General features: G+C 45.2%; 1 protein-coding gene across 6 annotated transcripts in view; it reads right to left on the bottom strand.

The window, feature by feature from the left end:
* EXOC2 (exocyst complex component 2) overlaps window positions 1-21541 on the bottom strand; it is a 118199-nt gene that overhangs the window by 52551 nt on the left and 44107 nt on the right. For all 6 annotated transcript variants that reach the window (XM_081520596.1, XM_081520595.1, XM_081520597.1 and 3 more), the window contains 6 exons: window positions 18233-18378; window positions 18021-18102; window positions 17204-17306; window positions 13837-13955; window positions 7644-7769; window positions 4834-4958 (listed from right to left, as the gene is read on the bottom strand). In XM_081520596.1, the coding sequence (XP_081376722.1) occupies window positions 4834-4958; window positions 7644-7769; window positions 13837-13955; window positions 17204-17306; window positions 18021-18102; window positions 18233-18378 (701 nt within the window). The remainder of the gene's footprint in view (window positions 1-4833; window positions 4959-7643; window positions 7770-13836; window positions 13956-17203; window positions 17307-18020; window positions 18103-18232; window positions 18379-21541) is intronic.

The raw sequence follows: 21541 nt of genomic DNA, 5'->3' as shown, positions 1-21541 counted from the left end.
TGATTAGAAAACCCTCCTTATTCCAACTAGAAGCTATTTATCTTCCTAAAAACTTTGAGTACAATTTCCATAAATAAACCTGAGTATTAAGCTGAAGCTACCCTTTCTGTAGGTGAATTTCACATGCCGTTCTCATCTACAACTTTCCACGGGTAAACCTCCACGTGTGCAGCCCACAGTGCAACTTTCCACGGGTAAACCTCCACGTGTGCAGCCCACAGTGCTGCTCCAGCACCGCTTTCCGGGAGTGGGCGCAGAAATGCGAGCAGCAGCAGCGCGGGTGTGTCCGGCCACCTGCAGGCCCCTGGCCCACCGCCCCCTCCCTCACTGCACATGTGCTCCGTCATGTCCAGCTCTTTGCGACCCCGGGGACCGTAGCCCACCAGGCTCCTCTGTCCGTGGGATTCTCCAGGCAGGAACACTGGAGTGGGTTGCCATGCCCTCCTCCTGGGGATCTTCCCGACTCAGGGACTGAACCTGCGTCTCTGGTATCTCCTGCACTGGCAGGCGGGTTCTTTACCGCTGCACCACCTGGGAAACCTGTCCCCACCCCCCCACAGTATTTGAGACTATAAACATGAATGGTGGCATTTTATTATTTAAGAAATTACACATCAGCACTCTTCTTCCAGGGATTTTAGTCCAGTTTGGAGGGAATGTATTCTAGAACTGACTGTAGAGCCATGTTTTCCTCTGATTTCTCTTTCTCCTTAGAGCAATGTGTAGAAGACCACTTTACACTGATTAAAAGAGAAATCTGTTCAACTGGATTTTAGTTAACTTTTTATTATCAAATTTTCTTACAACTAAATATTATGCTATAGAATGTCCTAGCAGGACAAACCTAGGAAACTTTCCAAAGGAACAAGTCATCATAATATAAAAAAATTCACCGCCATAACCTTAAAAGGTAAAATACTGGTGTATTTAGGTGGAGAACCTTAAGTTAGGAATAACTGCATTATAAATGATTATGATACTGACACCAAGGTAATTTTAAAATACTTCAGGTAATGTTATTTTTTAGGTATAAGCTAGAGAAACTGTGGCGAGTCGTCCACATGATCAACACTGTTGACCCAAAGGAGGAAGACAAGGATAAGAATGTCGGTGTTTTCGTCAAGAGTCAGACACTCTTACGGACAAGGCCAGCACACACAGACACACGCCCCTCTCTGGCAGTAACTCACACTTATTGTGCAACTTTTAATGTTTTTTTCTTTGTAGTGATCCTTTTTTTGAAAGAATGAAAAATCACAATAATAATTCAACAAGTGAATTCCTGAGTCTCTTGGCCAACAACATTCAAAATTCTTTGTACACCAGGATTTACAGAAATTGATGCTTTTCTCCCCTAATATTTAAGACACGTGAGAAGTAACTGAGGTGACTGAGAGCTGTGGTGAGATGTGACCAGAGGAGCTCACGTTGGAATCTGACCAGCTGAAAGGACAAGCGGCGCAGGGCGAGGTGTCACCCTCCCCAGGCCTCCTACTGAGGCTTCATCATGCAGACACAACTGACGAGAGCACTGGCGACTGAACTCAGCCTCCAGCCCTTCTCTCTGGGGTGGCACTGAACGTTCCCACCCTCTAAACCCACGGCTGGTCCTCTGGACAACCAGCCTGGCCTCAGCGGGGAGATGAGACACTCACTAACGTGTCTGCAACACTAAGGAAGTCACAATATCACAGTTCCAAATTCACATCTCCAGCCCAAATCTTTCCTCGCAGAAAGCTCTCCTTTCCAAATCTGAATTTCAGATTGCCTTCTTGGTGTCCGAAGAAGGCCTGAGCAGAAGAGAGTGGAAGGGTGGCTTTCTGGGTCTGGAGTCTGCTGGCCTGAAGCTGGGAGCCATGGGGTCTCCAGCATGCTGACTGTGGGCCTTGGGCTATTAACTCCACAGTCCTGGGAGGCAGTTCCTTGGAATAAGTCCATTCTCTCTATATACATACTGCCGAAAACAGAGCCAACATCCTAGTAGTTGTTTTTCTGAGCCCTGACCATAATTCCTGGCTTACTGTGCTGTGAAGAAGGGGAGGGACTCTGAAAGAAGGCGTAATCTGTCTCCGTGAAGGGGTGAAACTCAGTACCCTGACTGTCAGATGGTGTTTTTCTTCTTGTATCAGCACTAAATGCTTGTCCGATGGGAAGACTGTACTTCAGAGTCCCTTGTCCTGTGAAACAGCTTTGAATCAAAGGAAAGAGTAAAAATCAACTGTTAAAAACATCATACTAAACTTAAGGTTAAATTTTTCACAACTGTTTTGCCCACCAAACAGGCGCTAGTGCATGCATGAGGACGCCGACTGGACAGAGTAACTGTGCAGACTCCGAGGGCCTGTCTCCAAGCGTGTAAAGAAGTGAGCAGATGGAGTGGGTGGGTGGGGAACCAGCTGTAAGGCCTTCCTCTTCCAATTGTTAAAAAAATTGTTAGTTATTGTTTTTATTTGACGAAGAGTTGAATATCTCCCAACATGCTGAATTATGTGCAGTTTCCCCTGTTTTTAAAAAGAAAACTTAACTTTGAAACAGGAAGAACATTTTAATTTACATACTATGAGTTATACAACTTTTAAAAATGCTGATTCGTAATATTTAAAAATTTGGATACTTTAAAAGTTTTCACCTGAAAATACACTATATTTAAAATATATCTAAAGGTGAGATCTTACCCTACTATTAACCATTTCACTAGCTAAAACCCTTAACTCTTTCCTGCACACACAGACCAAAACTACTTTGTGGTAAGACCAACGGTTAGATTGCACTGTTTTGATTCACATATGTTATTTCACATGGCCGTGACTAGTTTGAAGAACCATTTGTTAAACTGTTGGAAACTCCATCTAAATCTTTTAACGGATGAACTCCAAATAAAACAAAAGAGTTTTACAACAAGAAAAGATAAGAAATTTCAAGTAAGTTGTAAGTAAATATTTCAGAGCTTTCTTGTATGAGATTAAATACCAAAAACCCTGGAATTCTTGTCAACATTAATTTAATTAAGTCTCTGGTTTTCACTCATGACATGACAGGTCCCTCTCCTAACTCCTCCACTCCTTCCACTGTCCTCTGGGGTCTTCCTAGCTTTCCAGTAGAGGGTAACTTAGTTTAAAAACACACCCAGATCTGTAGAGTAAATTGCACTTAATTAATAATATTACTATAAACTTTAAAGAGAAGTTTATGACTATAAATAGGTAGAAACTCCACAGGCAAATCCAACTCATACAACTAATTACAGTGACTTTTTTTCAGGGCTAATATTCCTGAGCTCATTTATTTTTCGTCTGCAATTAAATACTTCATCTAGACATTTACCACAACTAGATATAACATGTAAGGCAGGAAAATATAGTCCCTTTTCACGACATTATTCCAGATCAGAAACTCTAAAAAGACTCAAGATGAGATAACTACTGTCCATGTGGGGGGGGAGCACCTTCTGAAACTGATCCAACTGGAAGGAAAAACACTCTGCTGGGGGAAAAAAAAAAAAAAAAACGAGTTTCAGGCAGTTTCCAGGGCACCACTCCCTTAGGTATGTGAGCACCTGCCTCAACATCGCCCCACAGATCTCTGGTCAACACCATTCCCTCACTTCTTTCTTACAGCTACTGAACTTCATTCATGAGACACCTACTGTGTGTCAGGCCAACGACACTTCAAATACTGGAAAGAATACTTTCTCCAAATAGTAAGAGCAACATCTTATTTATCCGCCAGATACTGTCATAAGCATTTCACGTAACGTTAACTGCCACCTCACAGCTAGTCAGCGACACACCCTGGGTGTTCAAACGCTGACACTCTGCGAAAGAAGCTATGAACACACCTGTCCAGGCACTGGTGTGGAGGCACCTCCCCTTCCAGTCTCAAGAGGGACCTGCATTGGGGGGGCAGGTAACAGGGTGAGGGTACGACATGGCAGGAGGGGCGCTGCCGCCCACAGAGGCTACCACCCTCACGGCCGTGATGCACGAAGATGCGGGCTGGTGGGGCCCGTGTGCAGTGGAGCGCTGACGAAACCTGCTTCAGGACACCGGAAAGCACGCTCTTCCTCGGGCAGCAACAGGCAGGTCTGCATCTGTGAAGGCCAAACTCTGTACATGCTGTATGGGAGACTGACCTTCTCTGCACAGGTAACTTTCAACAGAGCTTTTTTATAACCACTGATAAAAGGCCTCAGAGTCCACACCCTGGGACCTGGGGGCCTGTCACGGGTGAACAGGAAGGGAGACAGCAGAGCCGTTTCTGGACGCCCCTGACTTCTGTGCTACCAAGGACCTGTGATCGGGACACTGAGCGCGTGTGCAGCTTCTGAGAACGTAAAGGCCGAGACAGCTTCTCAGGTGGGCCACACAGGGGCTGGAAAACAGGGTCTTTAAGTTCTGTCCAGCCAGGAAATTCCTTCTCACTTCAGACCCAGGGGCAAGATGCAAACATTTTCTCCTTGTTTTATCATTCGCTTCCTGTCAACTGCACAACAGTCTCACCCACAACATGGCCTGAGTGAGGCACCGTCCTCACTCCAGAGTCTTGTTCTCTGCGTGGCCGTCTCCCCACAGCCTTACCTACCTTCTGGGAGACACTCACTACTCTCTCTCTACAGTCGAGGGCACCGAGGCCCAGAACAGGGAGGGCACGTGATCAAGGCCACACAGCTATTAGTGTTAGGGCTTTACAGAATTTTCAACTAATCTTAAAATATCTGACGATAGAGGCTCTGGGCTTCTGAGGTCTTAAAAAAGTCACTTCAAACTCTAAAATGATTAACACTAGGAACTCACAATGACTGAGCTACACCTACAGACACATTTGTACACATACCTCGCTGAACAGGCTTCCATTAACATATGAAATCCAGAGTTTCCAGAAGTTGGGCAGCTGACTTAAAACAAGCTTGGTCAATTTTTCAACAAATGCCACCCGATGGGGAGTTTTGCATCTCCACGCTAAAGGGGAAAAGAAGGTAACAGTATTAATATACTTTTGAATCAAGAGTGGAAATCTCTTTGAACACACTTGCTGTACCCACAATCAACTTCACCACTGGGCAGTGGTGCAGCCAGGAGCCCAGGGAACTTCACAGATAGCCAGTGGGGAGGTCAAGGGTCCAGGAGCCCCACAGGCAGGGAGGGAGCCGTCCTCCTGACCGGCCCAGTCCTTTCAGCAGGGGCTCCAGAAGGAAGGCTACTGCTCCAGCAAATTAACCACAGGCCTTGCAAGAATCACACTTATTTGCAAGTAACTGATAAAGTCTCACACTCTTTAAAGGGAGACAACAAAACCCAGACACTCAACAATGAACATTCCCAGTGTCTGAGAAACAGTAAAACATGATTAGCCAGGATGAAAGGCAGGGGAGAGAATCAGAACCAGAAAACCGGGAGAAAACGAGTTAAGAGTAACTAGTTAAGCGTAAATGACAGAGATGGAATCAACCCACAAGGACAACGTTCAAGTAAAGGAAAACACCAACAGGATGAGGAAAGAAAGGCGAGAAATTCAAAGGAACCAAAGGGAACGTGTGGGGATGAACCGACAACGGGGAACGTGGAGGTGCAAAGGCAACGGGGAGCGTCCAGGCTGGCCGCTGAAGACAGCACAGCAGAGGAGCTGAAGGCGGAGCGGTCAGCTCCCTACTGGAGCCAAGCGGGAAGCCGGGCAAGGCTCAGACCTCCGCAGGCCACGGGTAACCCCCTGGCTCAACACACATGCCGCTGGGGTCCAGAGAAGGAAGCAGAGCAGAGAGATATCTGACAAAGGCATTGCCCAGAATCTCCCAAATTTGATGAAAACTTTCAGAATTTGATAAAGTAGATGCAAGAAGCTTGACAAAACCCAGGAAGGATAAACTTGAACTACTTGAGATGGATCATGGTAAACTAAGATCATGGCATCCAGCCCCATCACTTCATGGCAAATAGATGGGGAAACAATGGAAACAGTTGAGAGACTTTATTTTGGGGGGCTCCAAAATCACTGCAGATGGTGACTGCAGCCATGAAATTAAAAGGAAGCTTGCTCCTTGGGAGAACAGCTATGACCAACCTAGACAGCATATTAAAAAGCACTGACAAAGGTCCATCTAGTCAAAGCTGTGGTTTTTCCAGTGCTCATGTATGGATGTGAGAGTTGGACTATAAAGAAAGCTGAGCACCGAAGAATTGATGCTTTTGAACTGTGATGTTAAAAAAGACTCTTCAGAGTCCCTTGGACAGCAAAGACATTCAAGCAGTCCATCCTAAAGGATATCAGTCCTGAGTATTCGTTGGAAGGACTGATGCTGAAGCTGAAACTCCAATACTTTGGCCACCTGATATGAAGAACCGACTCATTGGAAAAGACCCCGACGCTGGGAAAGATTGAGGGCAGGAGGAGAAGGGGACGAGAGAGGATGAGATGGTTGGACGGCATCACCGACTTGATGGACGTGAGCCTGAGCAAGCTCCGGGAGCTGGTGATGGACAGGGGGGCCTGGCCTGCTGCAGTCCATGGGGTCGCAAAGAGTCGGACACGACTGAGTGACTGACGTGAACTGACTCGAGACGGAGATGATACAATCCAGTCAGCCTCAAGGGTCACTTCTGGGTCAAGCCCGTCAGAGGGTCTGCTGGCGGCAGGGCGGCACGGAGCAGCAGGGAGAGGTGCAGGGCTCGCAGGCACCGCATGGCCCTAATCAGGGAAGGAGGTGTGCTCTGACACTCAGCAGTCTGACGGTGGGTCAGACCCTGGTGGCCCCTGCTCACAGGGCTGCACGGTACACACCGGACAGAAGCAATCAGCAATGCTCTTCCCGGCCTTTACTCCAGTGTCCGGTGGGAACAGGGTACCAAGGGGGAACACTGACTGTTACAGAGAGAACCTTTCATTTAGCACAAAAGAGTCATCTGATTTTAAGTTGTGCTTATGAAAGACATTCAATTCATATTATTAATAAATCTCTAATACTTGAAGGAATAATATGAAATACTTTGAAATAAGCTTCAGAGGTATTTGAAATTAATAAGTAAAGTATTTCTATTACCTTAGTTGCATTCCTTATATTGATTATTGAGGCTGTAAGTAATTAGTGACTAACAGCATCTAACTGTTACATGAATGCACTATAACCAATGTGTTTTGTATCTCACATATGTAAACAAAAAACAGATAAATGTCAACCTCAGGAAAAAAGGTAACACAGTTACAATTTGAGATGCCTTACCCCAGGAAAGATGATTAGCAATTTATGATTAACATTAGATGAGCAACTCTTTTTCAAATCAAATTTTAAAATTCAGTAAAAAGTTGTCTACTATTTTTCTGTACTGCCTACAGAAGTTAACTTGTTGCAACACTCATCCTGAAGTTCTCAGAGAATTTTTTCTGTGGCATGTTTTGAAAAACTCAACCACAGAAACATGAATTAACAGTGACCTATGCCCAATGGCTTATTAAAAAATCAAATGGCATTTCTTTAATGTGCAATGTAAAATACATTTTGATTATCTAAGTTTAATTTCTGGGCTGTTACTTAAGTAGAAAGCATGATGGCTGGTAACAGCAGCAGGAACACAAGTAATTATGGAATTTTCCAGGAGAAAAAAGACAGCTACACAAACACAAATCTGAAAGAAGTGGAGGGAGACACGCACCGTCATCCCGACCAGGCTGGAAGCTGCTGCCCCTCTTCAGCGACGCCGTCTGCCCAAGGTGACCGGGGGCGGAGGCGCGTACCTCGGAGTCAAGGTCCAGCGAGGCGCCGTGAAGGCCCGGGGGCCCTGCAAAGAGAGGCGGTGTTTCCCTGGACTCCTGGAAAGTACTAGGTGGTTTAATGGACCTAAATTTAGACCTCGCTCTAAATTTCCATCTTTTAAATAAGACATCAACTGAAGTAGAACTAGAAATATTTTGTCTAAATAGCTTTTAAAAGTCACTCCCACCATACAGATTTGGAGGATTAAATCTGTTACTCTGGCAAAGTACAGACACAAAACTTATGTATCATTTCAGAATGAATGTCTGGCAAAACAGAGGGTTAGGGTTAGGTTCGAGGGTCATGAAAATAAAAACCAGGATGAAAAATCATTTTTTGAAAAGCAACTTGGCACTGGGAAAGGAAGGTACAAAGTCTAGTGGAGCAGACATGCAGCATAAACTTCTGAAGTCTCCCTTTAAGCCTCCGAATTCCACGATTTCTTTCTCTGGGCTTTGGGACATGGCTCCCCATTTCTCTTCCTGCTGCCAGCCGTCCAGCCTGGGTCCTTCCCAGCCCACACGGTGAACATTCCAGAAGCTAACGCATCACTGATGGGACCACGAGTGAACACTACACTGTTCCAACAGTAAATCAGATGCTCAAGCGCTAGTGTACTTATTACTAGTCTCCTTTTTAATTTGGAAGCTAATTTTGTCTTTTCAAATTAGATTAAGAAACAAATGTACAATCATGTAAAATCCTGCTGAGCTGCATCTAGTAACGAAAACGGCTTAAATAAACTTGAACTGCTTACCCATAACAGCAGCAATTTCTAACGGGATGCACTGTGAATCTGATTCACAGCAGCCTGAATATCATCTAGATATCTTCTCCTGAAGAAAGGACAAAAGCGAAAGGACAACCAGACCCCCACTGTGCTAGAGAGAAGGCTGTTGCCTCTACAGTCACCAGCGGGCACTGTTCTCAGATCCCTCTCTCCTGGGTCTCCTCTCTTCTGTATGTCCTCTATGGCTTACAAATCTCAAAGCAAGCAAATAAAATCCTAGTACAAGAGTCTGGAAGCACTGCCTCTTCTAAAGCCACTGAAGCGACGGCGAGCAGGGAGGGCACAGCCACACAGGACTCGGGGTGAGGGAAACACGGCCAGCACTGCCCACCTGGACTTGCCTTTTCTCTTTAAATCAACATCAATTATCCTGGGTTCATGTTGCTGTGAAAAACATTCAGGAGAGAAACTATTTTTTAAATCTCCAAAAAATAAACTTTAGAAACTTCCTAATATATATCCTCATTATAACAACTTTAAAATAAAACTTAGAAATTTTATTAAGATATCTAATATATGTATAACAACATGTTTCCTGTCTTTTTAAGCACAGAGCTGTTTTTGTAGTTTTGAAGAAGACTTGAGGAATCTGTAGTAAGTCTCCTAGTGGAGGCTATACCAAACCTGCTGCCCAGGAGCCACCTGAGCCTACGTTCTAGAAACATTGGAATTACATTTAGTAACCCCACTGATTGTCTACACAAAGGTCCCAGTTGCATTTTTTAAATATCAAGAAAAAATATAGTTTAGTTATACTGTATAAATTCACAAAACTGCACATAAATTTGAAATGTAATTTATGCATGTATTTTGATGAGCCTGAGTTGAAAAATACAGCCTTTTTATATTTTAAAACAATTGGATAAACAAACATTTTTATTTCAGCAAGTAATTAACCTAATAATCTGCTCAATGTCTGAAATATTTTAAAAAGGAGATACTTAGCACAGCCTCTATGCTTAATATTTTCCCTCTATAATAGATCCATACTGTGATGGTTCAGATTAAACCCTTCAGGTGTGACATATCAATCTACGTTTTCAAAGAGAACCTGAGCCACACAGAAGTGTATTTCTTTCTGCTGTGTGACTGTGTACAAGAAGCTCCTGCTTCTATCTATTCTAGAAGTCCTGGTCCGCCTCCACCCCAACATGGCGTTGGGAAGTCCTAATGGCGCAGCAGACTGATGCTCCCTGGAGTTACTAGATGAGTCAGCATGTATTTTAAGACTTAAACTCCTTTTCAGAACAAAGGAAAAAATGCCTTTGAAGGCTACCTTTAAAAATCCTGTTTGAGAATGTTGGTAGGGGGTTAAACCAAAGGCTTTTCCTGACAGGAAATCTGAAGAGTTAGTCTCATTTGGGCCCTATTTCATAGGAATTTTAAGAGACAAATGACACTTCTTGTAAGGCGGTAAAAGTTGCGGAAGAGAAGCCAGTTAACTAGTCCAGGCTGGAAGAAAACAGGCTCATCCGTAGGCATTTACGCTTTAAAGATGAAGCGTTTAATGCTGATCTTTATTCTTGCTCTTTCCCCATCTTTGTCTCCCCTTAGAAAAGCCAAAAGATCGCATGTGGGCTACAGAGGCAGGCCCTGAGGAGGAGTGAGGCGCTCCCGGGCGACCGCCTGGCTGTGCTGAGAGGTGGGGTCACCTCCTGTCTGAGTGAGCCCTGGGGGGCACCATCGGGCCCCACTTGCCAGGCTGGCACGTGCTGTTACCATAAACTGGCATCCAGAGAAGGTGCTGCAGCAGTGTTCACAAGGATAGCACTCTGGGACCTACCTCTGCGGACAAAGCTTCATATGCAAAACAATCTGACCTGGAAAAACGTGGCTATTATGGAGGACGCAGTTCAGTTCAGTCATGTCTGACTCTGCAACCCAATGGGCTGCAGCATGCCAGGTTTCCCTGTCGTCTCTGAAAATCTACCACCATCTTTGCTCATGAGCTTTTCTTGAAGACCACAAGTCAAATACAATTGGCATTTTTAACCCAAACCACCACGTAAAACTTTTAAAAAATTGTGTTAGGTTCCTTCAATTAATGCATAAAACCCAGCTTTACCTACAAAGATACAAAGACATCTTCTCCTGTCTGAAATATTTACAGTCTATCTTTTAAAACTATTTCACATCACAAAGACTGCCTCAGGGTCTTAACTCTTCCGCCTGGGGGTGGGTGAATCAAATTTCTCTTCTTCGGTGTTTAAGTCCAAGTGCAGATGTCACAACAGAAGAACTTACAATCCATTCTTTAGATTCAGAACCCAACAAGCCTTCGTTTTGCAAACAGGTTCCTGAGAGGACCTGAATGAAAGTGACGAAGCTTCAAAGAAATGAGAAGTGCTAGAAGAGACGCAGGCACTGCCATCATCACATCGTCAGCTCATGGTGTTCAGAAACCCATCTGCTGGAATATTAGCTTCAGCAACAGAACAGTCCGTGGAACTGTGTGCCTGACTCGGAAAAGCTGAGCAGTCATGTGGCTCCTCTGAGGCAGTTCCCTCACATGCAAAATGTAGACCCAAGTCATGTCTGAACCAGACAATTTCCCAGGTTTCTACCAGACCCACAAGGTTGTAATTACGAGAGGATGCCAACAGAAAGTCCAAATGATATTCAGGAATCCTGCCCCGTACTGACCTCATTTCTGTTACACATAACTAGGATATCTGTAAACCGGGAGTCCATCAGAACAACTGGTTGTGAGTTAACAACAACAACAAAAAACTATAGTTATTCCCAGCGAACTTTAAACTAAGGCCAATATTTTATATAAACACATCCCCCCCGACACATGCCTTCGCTGCATCATCGCAGCACCGGGACACAGCAGACGGGAGCACAGTACAGAGCTAACGTGTCCTGCGAGACACTCGCTGATGATGACCAGGAGAGCATCCGGGGCCAACGGGCCACAGGGGGCGCTGCGTCAACAATGGCTAATTCTTGTAAGAAACACACGTTCTGTCTCCATCTGCGTTACATCTCATATCATCCGCCTTTGCACTGACCATTGATTAAAAAGTCACAGTTATCTATGTACTTCAAGAGCTACTGGACATATTAAACTGCTTTTGAAATTGACAGTTAACTGAATGCTTGATATCAAGAAAGTATTGGTAACACTTCAGGTAATGATAACAGCTTTCAACAAGTTCAAGTGATATAGTTTTCACAAAGCATGTTTATCTTTGAAAATTACATATTGAAATAACTATAGGTGAAATGAAGTGACCTGCTTCAAGAATAATTCAGGGTGAAGGAGAGGTTGTAGGTAAAATGAGACTGGCTGAGAGCAGATAACTGTCTAAACCGGGCAGACACAGAAGAGGTCATGGATAAGTATGTTTGGAATTCTCCAAAATAATAAACTCTTTCTGATGTGAGCTCAAAGAATATACCAGCTTTGTAATTAAAGAGCATGGACTTGTTAGGTCTCTACTGTTTATATTAGCTGTGTTTGCTGACAACAGGTGAGTACGGCTCAGGATGTTTTTCTGAACGTCAAAGGACAGTTAAAATCATAATCTATAAACCTCTGGCTAATGGATTTAGCAAACTCGCACTGCGCTGCCATGAGACCTGTGGAGGAGTTCAAAGAGCCATAAACTGTTATGCTGCGCTTTTCAATCAGCAAGACCAACTTATGGAAATAACTTCACGTAAACCTCATCACTAACAAAAGGCTCCAGTCAATGCACATTCCATCAACTATGCCGCCAGCAACGAGCATCCTCTCCAACAGGCTTGGTCAGAGTAAATACAGGCAGGTCTGCAGTCACACAGAAGCGCACGTCCTTTTCCCTGGAGGCGCTGGCCCTCAGCAATTCTGGGGAGCAGGGTTAGTCGTAGGAAGCATCCAGATGGCAAGGAAGGGCTTCACCAGGCAAGGGTGCATCTCCATTTACCTCCGAGAAGGAGCCAGACGTTAGTGATGGGATACTGGGCATCAGAGCTTTCAGGTATGGATGTAATGATAAGCATGAAACTTCCTGTGTAGTCCTTATAAATTACACGTTTTCCAGAAATTTGAATATTTTCGTAACTAAATCGAGCAGACGGATTGTTTCTTACAGGTCTTAGTAGGGAAGGCTTCTGACAGACCACAGCCCTGTCTGTACTCCTGGCCATCTGACCACTCTTCCGCGGCCCTTCCCTGCAAAACCACACTCTTCCTTTAGGCTCAGTGGCAACAGCAGCTCCTCCAGGAACGTCCCAGGGCCTCCGGTTAACCAGGCTGAGGCAGAGTTCTATACTCCCCACTTCGGAATACCTCTCACAATTATACTCATGTGATAAATAAACACCTATGTGACTTTTTAAACCACGGCTCTCTCGCTAGAGGACAAGCTCCAAGAGGCTGGAGACCACGTGGGTCTGCCCAGCACAGTACTTCAGTCCCGAGCACGCAACCACCTCACTGCCTGCCAACCCTGCTGCACCAGAGTCACCTGGAAGCTTTAAAACCACTGACGTGTGGACGCCACCACGAGAGAGTCTAACACAATGGTAGGGAAGGGGAGGAGGCTGGGGAGTGGCAGTCTTTAGAAACACCAGGGGACTGTGCCAGGCAGCCCTGGGTGAGAGCCTGCCCAACCGAGCAGACTCCGAGCACAGGAAACTGAGGCCTCCAGAAATCCACATCGACCTCAGACTGTGCGTGCTGTTTGATGTTTCCACTTGTTGAAACTACAAAATAATTAATGACACAATAGGAGTTTGGACATGGCACCAGGAAAGAGATATTTGGGTTTTCCTAAACATTAAAAATAGAAAAAAACTGATTTACAGCTCGAGAACACTCAAATCCAAGCCAGCTAACCCATGTCAGACTGTCAACAAATGCTCGCGGCCTCCCTGTGCGCCGCCTTCTGTGCCAGCACTGCCCTCATGCTGCCTCACTCTCCTCCCAAACCCGGCGTCACCGAGAGGTGAGGGCAGGGCCCACGTCTGCGCCCCTGGACTTGGCTCAGGGCCTGGCGCGCAGAAGAGCTCAGGAGGCAGCTAATGGAGGGACAAGTGCACGTTCCTGCTGACAGACATAAGTACCATCCTGCACGCTGTGTTGCTTCCGCGGGAGTTCCTGTCCCCTACCCAAAGCTCTGTCCACACGGCCAGCCCCCACGGGACAGGCGTGCTGAGAGGCTTACCCCACGCCTCTCCGTTCCTGGCTCAGGGAGGAGGCTAAGGGGGGGGGTGGGGGTGGGGAGGGTGGCACAGGCACAGGCGCGATGAGCGTGAGTCCCCCTCAGCCAAGTGCCCCCAGAGCGTGTCGAGGGACCGGGGGAGGACGCCTTGCCTTTGAAGTCCCGCATGCAGCCCTCCCGGCAGCCGTGCATGAGCTGAAGGATCCACCGGTGCTGGGCCCCAATGCATTGCCACGCAGGGTCGCCAGGCGCGTGGAGGTCGGACAGGTACCTGAAACGGCAAGGCCACAGCTGACCAAGGGGTTTCTGCCGCACAGCCATAGATCAAAACGAAAGCTAGCATATCTCAAAGTCACGGCCTTTAAGGATACCTAAAACTTTTGTTAACTAGTAAAGCATTCGTCAATACTTACCCTTTAATATTCAGTTCTAAATGAAACACATTGAAATTTCTTTGCATGCAATTAACAATAAAAGTACATTTTAAAACGCTAGGACTTTACAAAAAGACAAGCAAGATGAAAAAGACAGTGTGCAGTGGCCCCGATCGCAGCGCCCCTGCTGGTTCTCAGGCGCCAGGGGGCAGCAGTGCCCCCCGCCCGGCGGGCCTCTCCTCCGGCTGGAGGCGCACGGCCACGCGGGGGCAGCGTGGCCCTGCTGTCTCTACGCTCTGACCACCAGGTGACACGGAGGTTTGGTGACAGCAAACACTGACCTGTAAGTCTAAACTCTAATTCATGAGAAGATTCCTCAAAAAAATGCAGTGCAGGGGGGTATTTTTCTTAGTTTTAAAATAGGTTGAAAAATATTTAAAGTCTTCTTTGTCTGTGAAAATTCCCAACCCAGATAGGCAACTGAAGTAGATTTCTGCTGAAAAACTGACAAATATTATTCAAAATTTAGCCCTCATGAAATAGGTAAATATAACAAGTTAAAGTAAATTATATCAACTCCAAAAGCTGGACTTGCTGTCTTAAAATTACTCCAAACCTTAATTAAGCTGTCTATTGTCTAGGGGCTGAAGTTTCGTTTAAGAATAAACTGTAACTAATGGTGACAAGCGCGACCTCTCCCGGGGACACACCTGGGCTTCTATCCCAGGTCCTCCAGCACGGACCACTTCCTTATTCAGTCTTCTCAGCCCGCAGTTAATCAGAGGAGAAGCAAGTTAGTGATAAACAAAACCTGGCATTGGGAACAACCCCCCTCGCCGCTCCAGGACGAACGGGGGCGGTGGTTTCCCAGGAGAGAGCGCTATCCATGCGGGGTGTCCTGTGGGCCCTGGCCCTCTACTCACAGGGGCCTGGAGCCTACTGTGCTGAGCCTGGGGACTGTCTGCCGGAAGTTGCTCCTCAGACAGGAGAAGCTGTGTGTGCCCCCAAGGTTCCTGCAGCACCTCCTCCTGATGCCTGCGCTCACACAGCACCCCCAGAGCCGCACCAGCAGTAGACACAGCACCACCACCACCCCCCGCCGCTCCCCCCTGCAGGGGCTCCCGCCTTCCTCTCTGAGGCAGCACAGCCAGGAGATCAAGATGTCCCTCTGCTCAGCACCCCCTCAGATTGTAAGGCTCTTCAGTCCTTCCAAAATTTAAGAATCCTCCTCTTTCTCCCACCTTGCTAATGGGCATCACACGAAGGTTTTATAAGGAAGACAAATTTGTCGTTTCGGAACCTCTGCAGTGTTTCTGTTCGAAAGCACAGCTTGCGTTAGGCTTTCCCCTGCTTAAATGACGTGATCCAGTGACTTTCTTTTCTTTTAGGACGTAGATTAAAAACATGCAGTTTCATTTCAAAGATCTTGGCTTAGAATATGATACAGATCATTGCTACTTCCTTTTAAACTTTGTTACCAACGAACACTTTTTAAAAAGGCTTTTTAGTGGGAAAAAGGTAAGGAATGTTAATTATGATGAGCATAGACTCAAAATTTTAAAATTAAAGAATTAGAGCCGTTAGGCATACTTGGACATGATTTTTAACAATGACCAAGGAGAGAATCACACTGATATGGAAAGAAGTATTGATACAGGGTACTCTGCTTCTTGATCAAGCTGCTAGCAGCAGCAGAGTAGGGAGAGAGGAAACTGCGAGAAGGCCTCGAACTAGAGTCAGCAGTGAACAACCGCACGGCAACAGGGGGTGAGCCTACATGCTCATGCCCTGCGCAACTGCCAATTCGTGGGAACTACGATGCGCGGTTCTGCTGCTGAGCTGAGATCTCCACCCTGCTTGGTGCTCAAGGACGGCTCATCGTGGGTTCCAAACTCCAACAGATATTTGGCCTGGTTGGGATGTTTTCCCTATTGTTTAATAACTGAACCCTTAATTTTAAAAGGATGATAAATTGCTCCATATAGTCTCAAAGTGTCAAAAATAAAGATTAAAAAGTAAATAAATTGCTTGACATTTTCAGTGACATTCTTGTTCTTTTTCCTTTTGAAAGAACAGGGAATAAAGCATAAAATAGGCCATTTAAAAGAACCTTTTTAATATCACTATCTTTTAAATGGTATCCAGTAGGTTGACCAGTCACGGGAACTGTGCGTGAGTTATCTAGACAACGGCAGCTCACTACATAAAGAAACCCTGCACTCGGTAAGGGTTAGCATCATTTTCCTACCACCAAATGTAACAGAGTAACTGTAATTATTAGTGAAGCAGCATGGCAGAACACAGACAGGACGCTGAACAGCTTCGTCTCCCAGATGACAGATTAAGATTAACCTTCCTGGAACTCTGTCACTTTACATGTTAAAAAAAAAAAAAAAGCAGTTGGATAACAACACCCAGTTAATTAGCAGCATTAAACTTCTATGATTCTACAAGCCAGAAAAATTCCTCAGTGCGCGCTTTCTTCCGGGGACACTTTGAGAAAAGCACAGACAGGCTGTGAAGGCAGACAGCTGGAGGCCCGCTGCGACTCGGAGGCCCCCACCTGTGGAGCAAGTGTGATCCAGGTGCCGCACGGCAACCGCGTGGCTTGTAGGGGGGCAGCTGGCACCCCAGCTCCTCACGCCTGCCCACGTTCCAAACTCCCTCCCTCTTGAGCAACATGGTTCCCACCACGCTGTGGGGTCCACGTTTCTGCTGTTACTGCTATCCTTTCCAAGTTAGCATTCCACCTCCTTTCCAAGACTGGAAGCTTTCAGAACCCTAGGCGGCTGAGCCCTGCCCTGCCTGCAGCACTGGAGCCCCGTGCAACAGCACCACCCTTGAAGCCAGTCAGGGAGCAGCCCCCCAGCCGGGCTAGATCCTGTGGACAGGAGAGGGGCAATGAGGCTGCTTTCCCTTCACCCAAACTGGCAGGATTTTCTCGCCTTTAAAGGGTGACTGCTCCCAAGTCTCTGAGCGCACACGAGAGCCTGCTGTCCTACAGGGTCCCCAAACTTCTGCTATTTGTCTTCCCTTCCGCCGTCTCAGCGCTGCCCCAGTTTCCCCGAATCTTTGTTAAGAGCGACAGGAAGTGTCCAGCATCACCCAGACACACACGATTCGTCAAAACTCGCGCAGAGCTTACCTTATATAACGTTTCTGGTCATGTAAAGTCGATGGTGTCTCAAGCAACTTCTCCAGAAGTAATTCTCTTAAAGCTTCAATTCGTGTTTCTACTTCAGCATAATCTGATTAAAAAGGAAAGAATTACATGATTTACAGAATGAAAATTTAAAATCAAAGCATGGAAAGCAGACTGGCTGTCTGGGGCGGAGGGGCTGACTGAGAAGAGGCAGGTGGGGAACTTCCCCAGGGATGAAAACATTCTCTCCAGGGTTCGGGTTACAGGGCGTGTGTACCTGTCAAACTCACCGGTCTGTGGTGTGCGAGCCTGCGCATACGCTGCATGGAAACTTATCACAATAAAAAGAAACTTTTCTGGGTCCTTATGGATTTCTTTACAAATCTGATCAAGTCCTGTGACAGTTCTCTCAGTTAATAAGGCATTTTAGGGTTTTATTTTCTGTAACTCTACCATAGAGATAATTTCAAAACTTGCTTAAAGTACGGTTAGAATTCATAAATATATCATTAGTCTTTCTAAAGTGGGAAGAATAAAATGTAGATTTCCATTTCTGTAAAATATCTGTAACGATTCTTTCCAGTAAAAAAGACCTAAGTAGCATCACAGTCACCAAGCGTCAAAGATGCCCAGCCGCCCTCTAGTTCTCTCTCCAGGTCAGCAAGAAGCTCCACGGTGCTCCTTCTCAAGTGCCCGTCTTACACTTGAAAAGGGCACCATATAAACAAAAGCTAAAATGCACGTTAACATTCTTTGCAATACGCATTCTACAATCTTCCTATGAAAGCAAAGTGGAAAATCTTACAGTAATAACCCTTACATTTCTTGAAAACCTGCACCTCCGTTTTCCCGAACAGCGACTTGGCCTTTTCGTAATCGTTAATGACCACATCATAGTCACCCTGTAAAATGGAGAGACAGTTTGGAGACTGTCAGGAGAGTTTCATTAATTTGGTTAAGATAAAACACATCTTAACATCTCTTTACAATGTGAGACATCTATGACCACAGGCACGTAAATCGGCACTGCACCTTCTGGATGTTCCTTTCAATATTTAGAGGGAGGTTGAAAAGAAACTTGAATCGCTGGAGCACGTTGAGTGCGTTCCTGGTGGAATCGGCCTTGTCCTTTCGACCTAAGACTTCTTGAAATAATGTATCTGCAGTGTTACTTGCTCCTATTTTAAAAGGAGAAAAAGAAATTTAGATAAAAACTAATTTTAGTCAGAAAATGTGCAACTGGACAAAAGAAACAAAACGTTAGACTGCTATTATACTTGATACTATAACTCAGCAGACTTCTGTAAAAGTCAATTACATTGAATTTTTTTTTTTTCACAGTTTGCTAAAACACAGTTTCCATCTTGCTCGCTAAGTCTTTTCGTATGTGTATACCAATTAATGGTATCCAATTAAGAATAACCATACTTACCAGGCCCAAATAAATTCTCTAATGTGAATCTACATTTATTTTAGCTTCTTTAAAGTTTTACAGCATTTATTTTAGCTTCTTTACAGTTTTACCTTAGGTTATTTCATTAATTCAGACAATAGGTTAAAACACACACATATACATGACGTGTGCACACACAAGTACACTAGTTATATTCTCTGGATTCAGTATCTATATATTCATAGTAATTAAAAAAAAACAAGAAGAATTTTTCAGAAAAGTTATTCAAAAGAAGTATTTTAAACCTAACCCTATTTCTATGTAAAATTATCTATGCAGCAGGCAGAAAAACTACATAAGCAATTTAAAATATCAAGTTTTAACACACCATCATTAATGAATATTTCTTAAATCAGCTTAATATTTCTTAAAATGATACACAAACTGGACATTTTAGATTTATATATACACGTATTTTTTTTTTTTTACCTTAAAAGCCTCAAACTATGTGAATCACTAACGAAAGTTTATCTAAAACAAAATTTACTGTATATAAAAATACTGAAGCTTTTTCAACTTGTGAATTATTTTTAATTAGTCACAAGGAAAGGGGAGAAAAAGGATAAACTCTTTTTGGCTGTTTGATCACTGCTCATATAAAGTTTCTACATTATCTGGTCTAGTGACTATACTTTAAGCAAAGATGAAAAAAATGACCTCAGTCTCACTGGGTGGCTGGCACACCGCATTCTCTAGTCCACACTGTGGGTGGCCTGAGTGTGTTAAAAGTTGTCTTTGTAACATAATTGTTTTATCTAAATAATGTTTAAATTCTGTTGAAATTTTAAAGGCCTGATATAAAAACTCTGTATTGTCAGTATGGCTATTTTCACCACGTTATTTAACGTAGAATACTAAATTTCTACTATGAGAAAAATATATATATTCCCTTATGGCCATCATATAATGATGAGTGAATGAATATTGGAAATCTGATTAAGGTTAAAAGTATTTTTCTTGGGATGCTTATTATTAAGCATTTATCATTTAGAAATAGACTTCATGAATTGAGGCTTCATAAATGAACAGATTCGTGAATGAGGATTGAATATTTTTAAAGGCTGATTACTTAGATGTGTGCTGTGAATGTTAAATCCTCAAGCACTTTCTCTACAATGAAGGCATACAAAACATCAAAATTAGATTTTTTTCATCTTAAAGACAATAAAATACTAACTAATAATTTTAAACACCCCTAAAAAGCATGAAAACAAGTATAGGTAGAAAATCCACTTAAAATTAAATAAGATAAATATTTAATACAGAAATCACAGAGACAGAAATTATAAGCTACCAAATTATAATTTATTTATACGAAATATATATAAAATTTAAATTTGTACATAAATTTTAAGCTATGAAATTATGATTTTAGTTTATAAAACACTTTGTCCACAAACTATCATTCTGTTGTGAACTTCACTGCATTTACAATAAAACTTTGGGAGCTCATAACTGATAACTGGATGATTACATACATTAAGAAAATAATGAAAGCAGTGAAGTCAAGATTTGGGCAAGCAGATAAAAATCAGCAGCAGCTCACCAGCCACACTTGAGGTCTTTATTCTGCGGGGCAACTGAAAAGGAAAGGACCCGCTGGCTCCGGGAGCTGAGGCAGGACGTCCTGGAGCACCCCCACTGCACACAGCAACCCCAGGCCCGTCTGGACCGAAGGCTGCCCCTGCCCCTCGCAGGGACAGTGTGTCCTGGTCCCGGAGACAGACACCCCCAGCACGGACAGCGGCCTCAGTTGGGCTGGCAGGGCAGTGACATGTCCCTCGGCCCAAGACAGGGCGACAGGCATGGGCCTGGAGGGCTCCACGTGCACGCAGCCAGACGCAGACGCTGCATGGCTCCCGGGGCCGGGGGTGCAGACGGGCAGCCTCAGGAACAGAGCTGATGCCACTGCACGGCAGCCGGGCAGAGAAAACAACAGTGCCACTGGGGAAACCTCACACCCCTCACCACAGACCACGTGCGGCTCTCCATGTGGCGACAGTACTGGGGGTGACCACACGGCATCACACATGGTTACCCTGCCATCACGTTGCGTGCCTTGAACTTACACAATATCCGTGTCAACTGTATCTCAACAGAGCTGGAGGCAAAGATGGGGAGACGGGTCACCGCAGCACCGCCCCCGGATCTTAGGTCCCCAGTGATGGGGAAGCCGGAGCCTGCACCAGGGGCCGTCACCCACAGAGAAGACCCTGTGATCCCGAGGTGCCCAGTCCCTTCACGTGCGTCTATCAAAGCAGACACGCACTCTCTTTGGTGCTGCTCAGGGCGCTGGCACTGGGCACAGAGCACGGCCCAGGTGACGGCGACCCGCGTCTCCGCCTGCTGGGAGCTAGGGCTCCCCCCACAGACCCATGGCACGATTTACCCCAGGAACAGGAAAGCCAAAGAAATTTAAGGTAACTTTTCAACATACGGTTAAATTCATAGCAAAACTCCGACACAAAGAGACTGAACAATCTGCCACGTGCCTTGTTTCTCCTAACAAACTCCAGAAATGGACAGACAGGCAGACATTACAGGGCGACAGCAGGTGACAAGGCCACTCTCTGAGTCACCCAGCGCTTGTCCCCGGCCCGCCCGAGGCTGCACCCACGCCAGCCTCATGTCACCAGTCAGGCATCTCCCGGCTCCTCTTCTGTCTCCACCCAGCTTCCTTCCAGTCCGTTCTTAACAAATGGCAGAATGTTTAAGTTCACAATGTGACTTCTTTATTTAAAATCCTTCCGGGGCTCACCAGGAGCCTCAGAATAAAGGCAAACTCCACGACACTGCATAGAAAGCTCCTCACAAGCAGAGCCCTTGACCCGCAGCCCCACCTCTCATTTGCTGCTTACTGAACCGCGGAGGCTCCCCTGACCGGGGAC

The sequence above is a fragment of the Giraffa tippelskirchi genome, chromosome 8 (assembly GCF_054371585.1).
Source record: "Giraffa tippelskirchi isolate mGirTip1 chromosome 8, T2T-mGirTip1v1.2.pri, whole genome shotgun sequence".
NCBI classification, from domain to species: Eukaryota; Metazoa; Chordata; class Mammalia; order Artiodactyla; family Giraffidae; genus Giraffa; species Giraffa tippelskirchi.
This window is presented reverse-complemented; position numbering and strand designations above follow the sequence as displayed.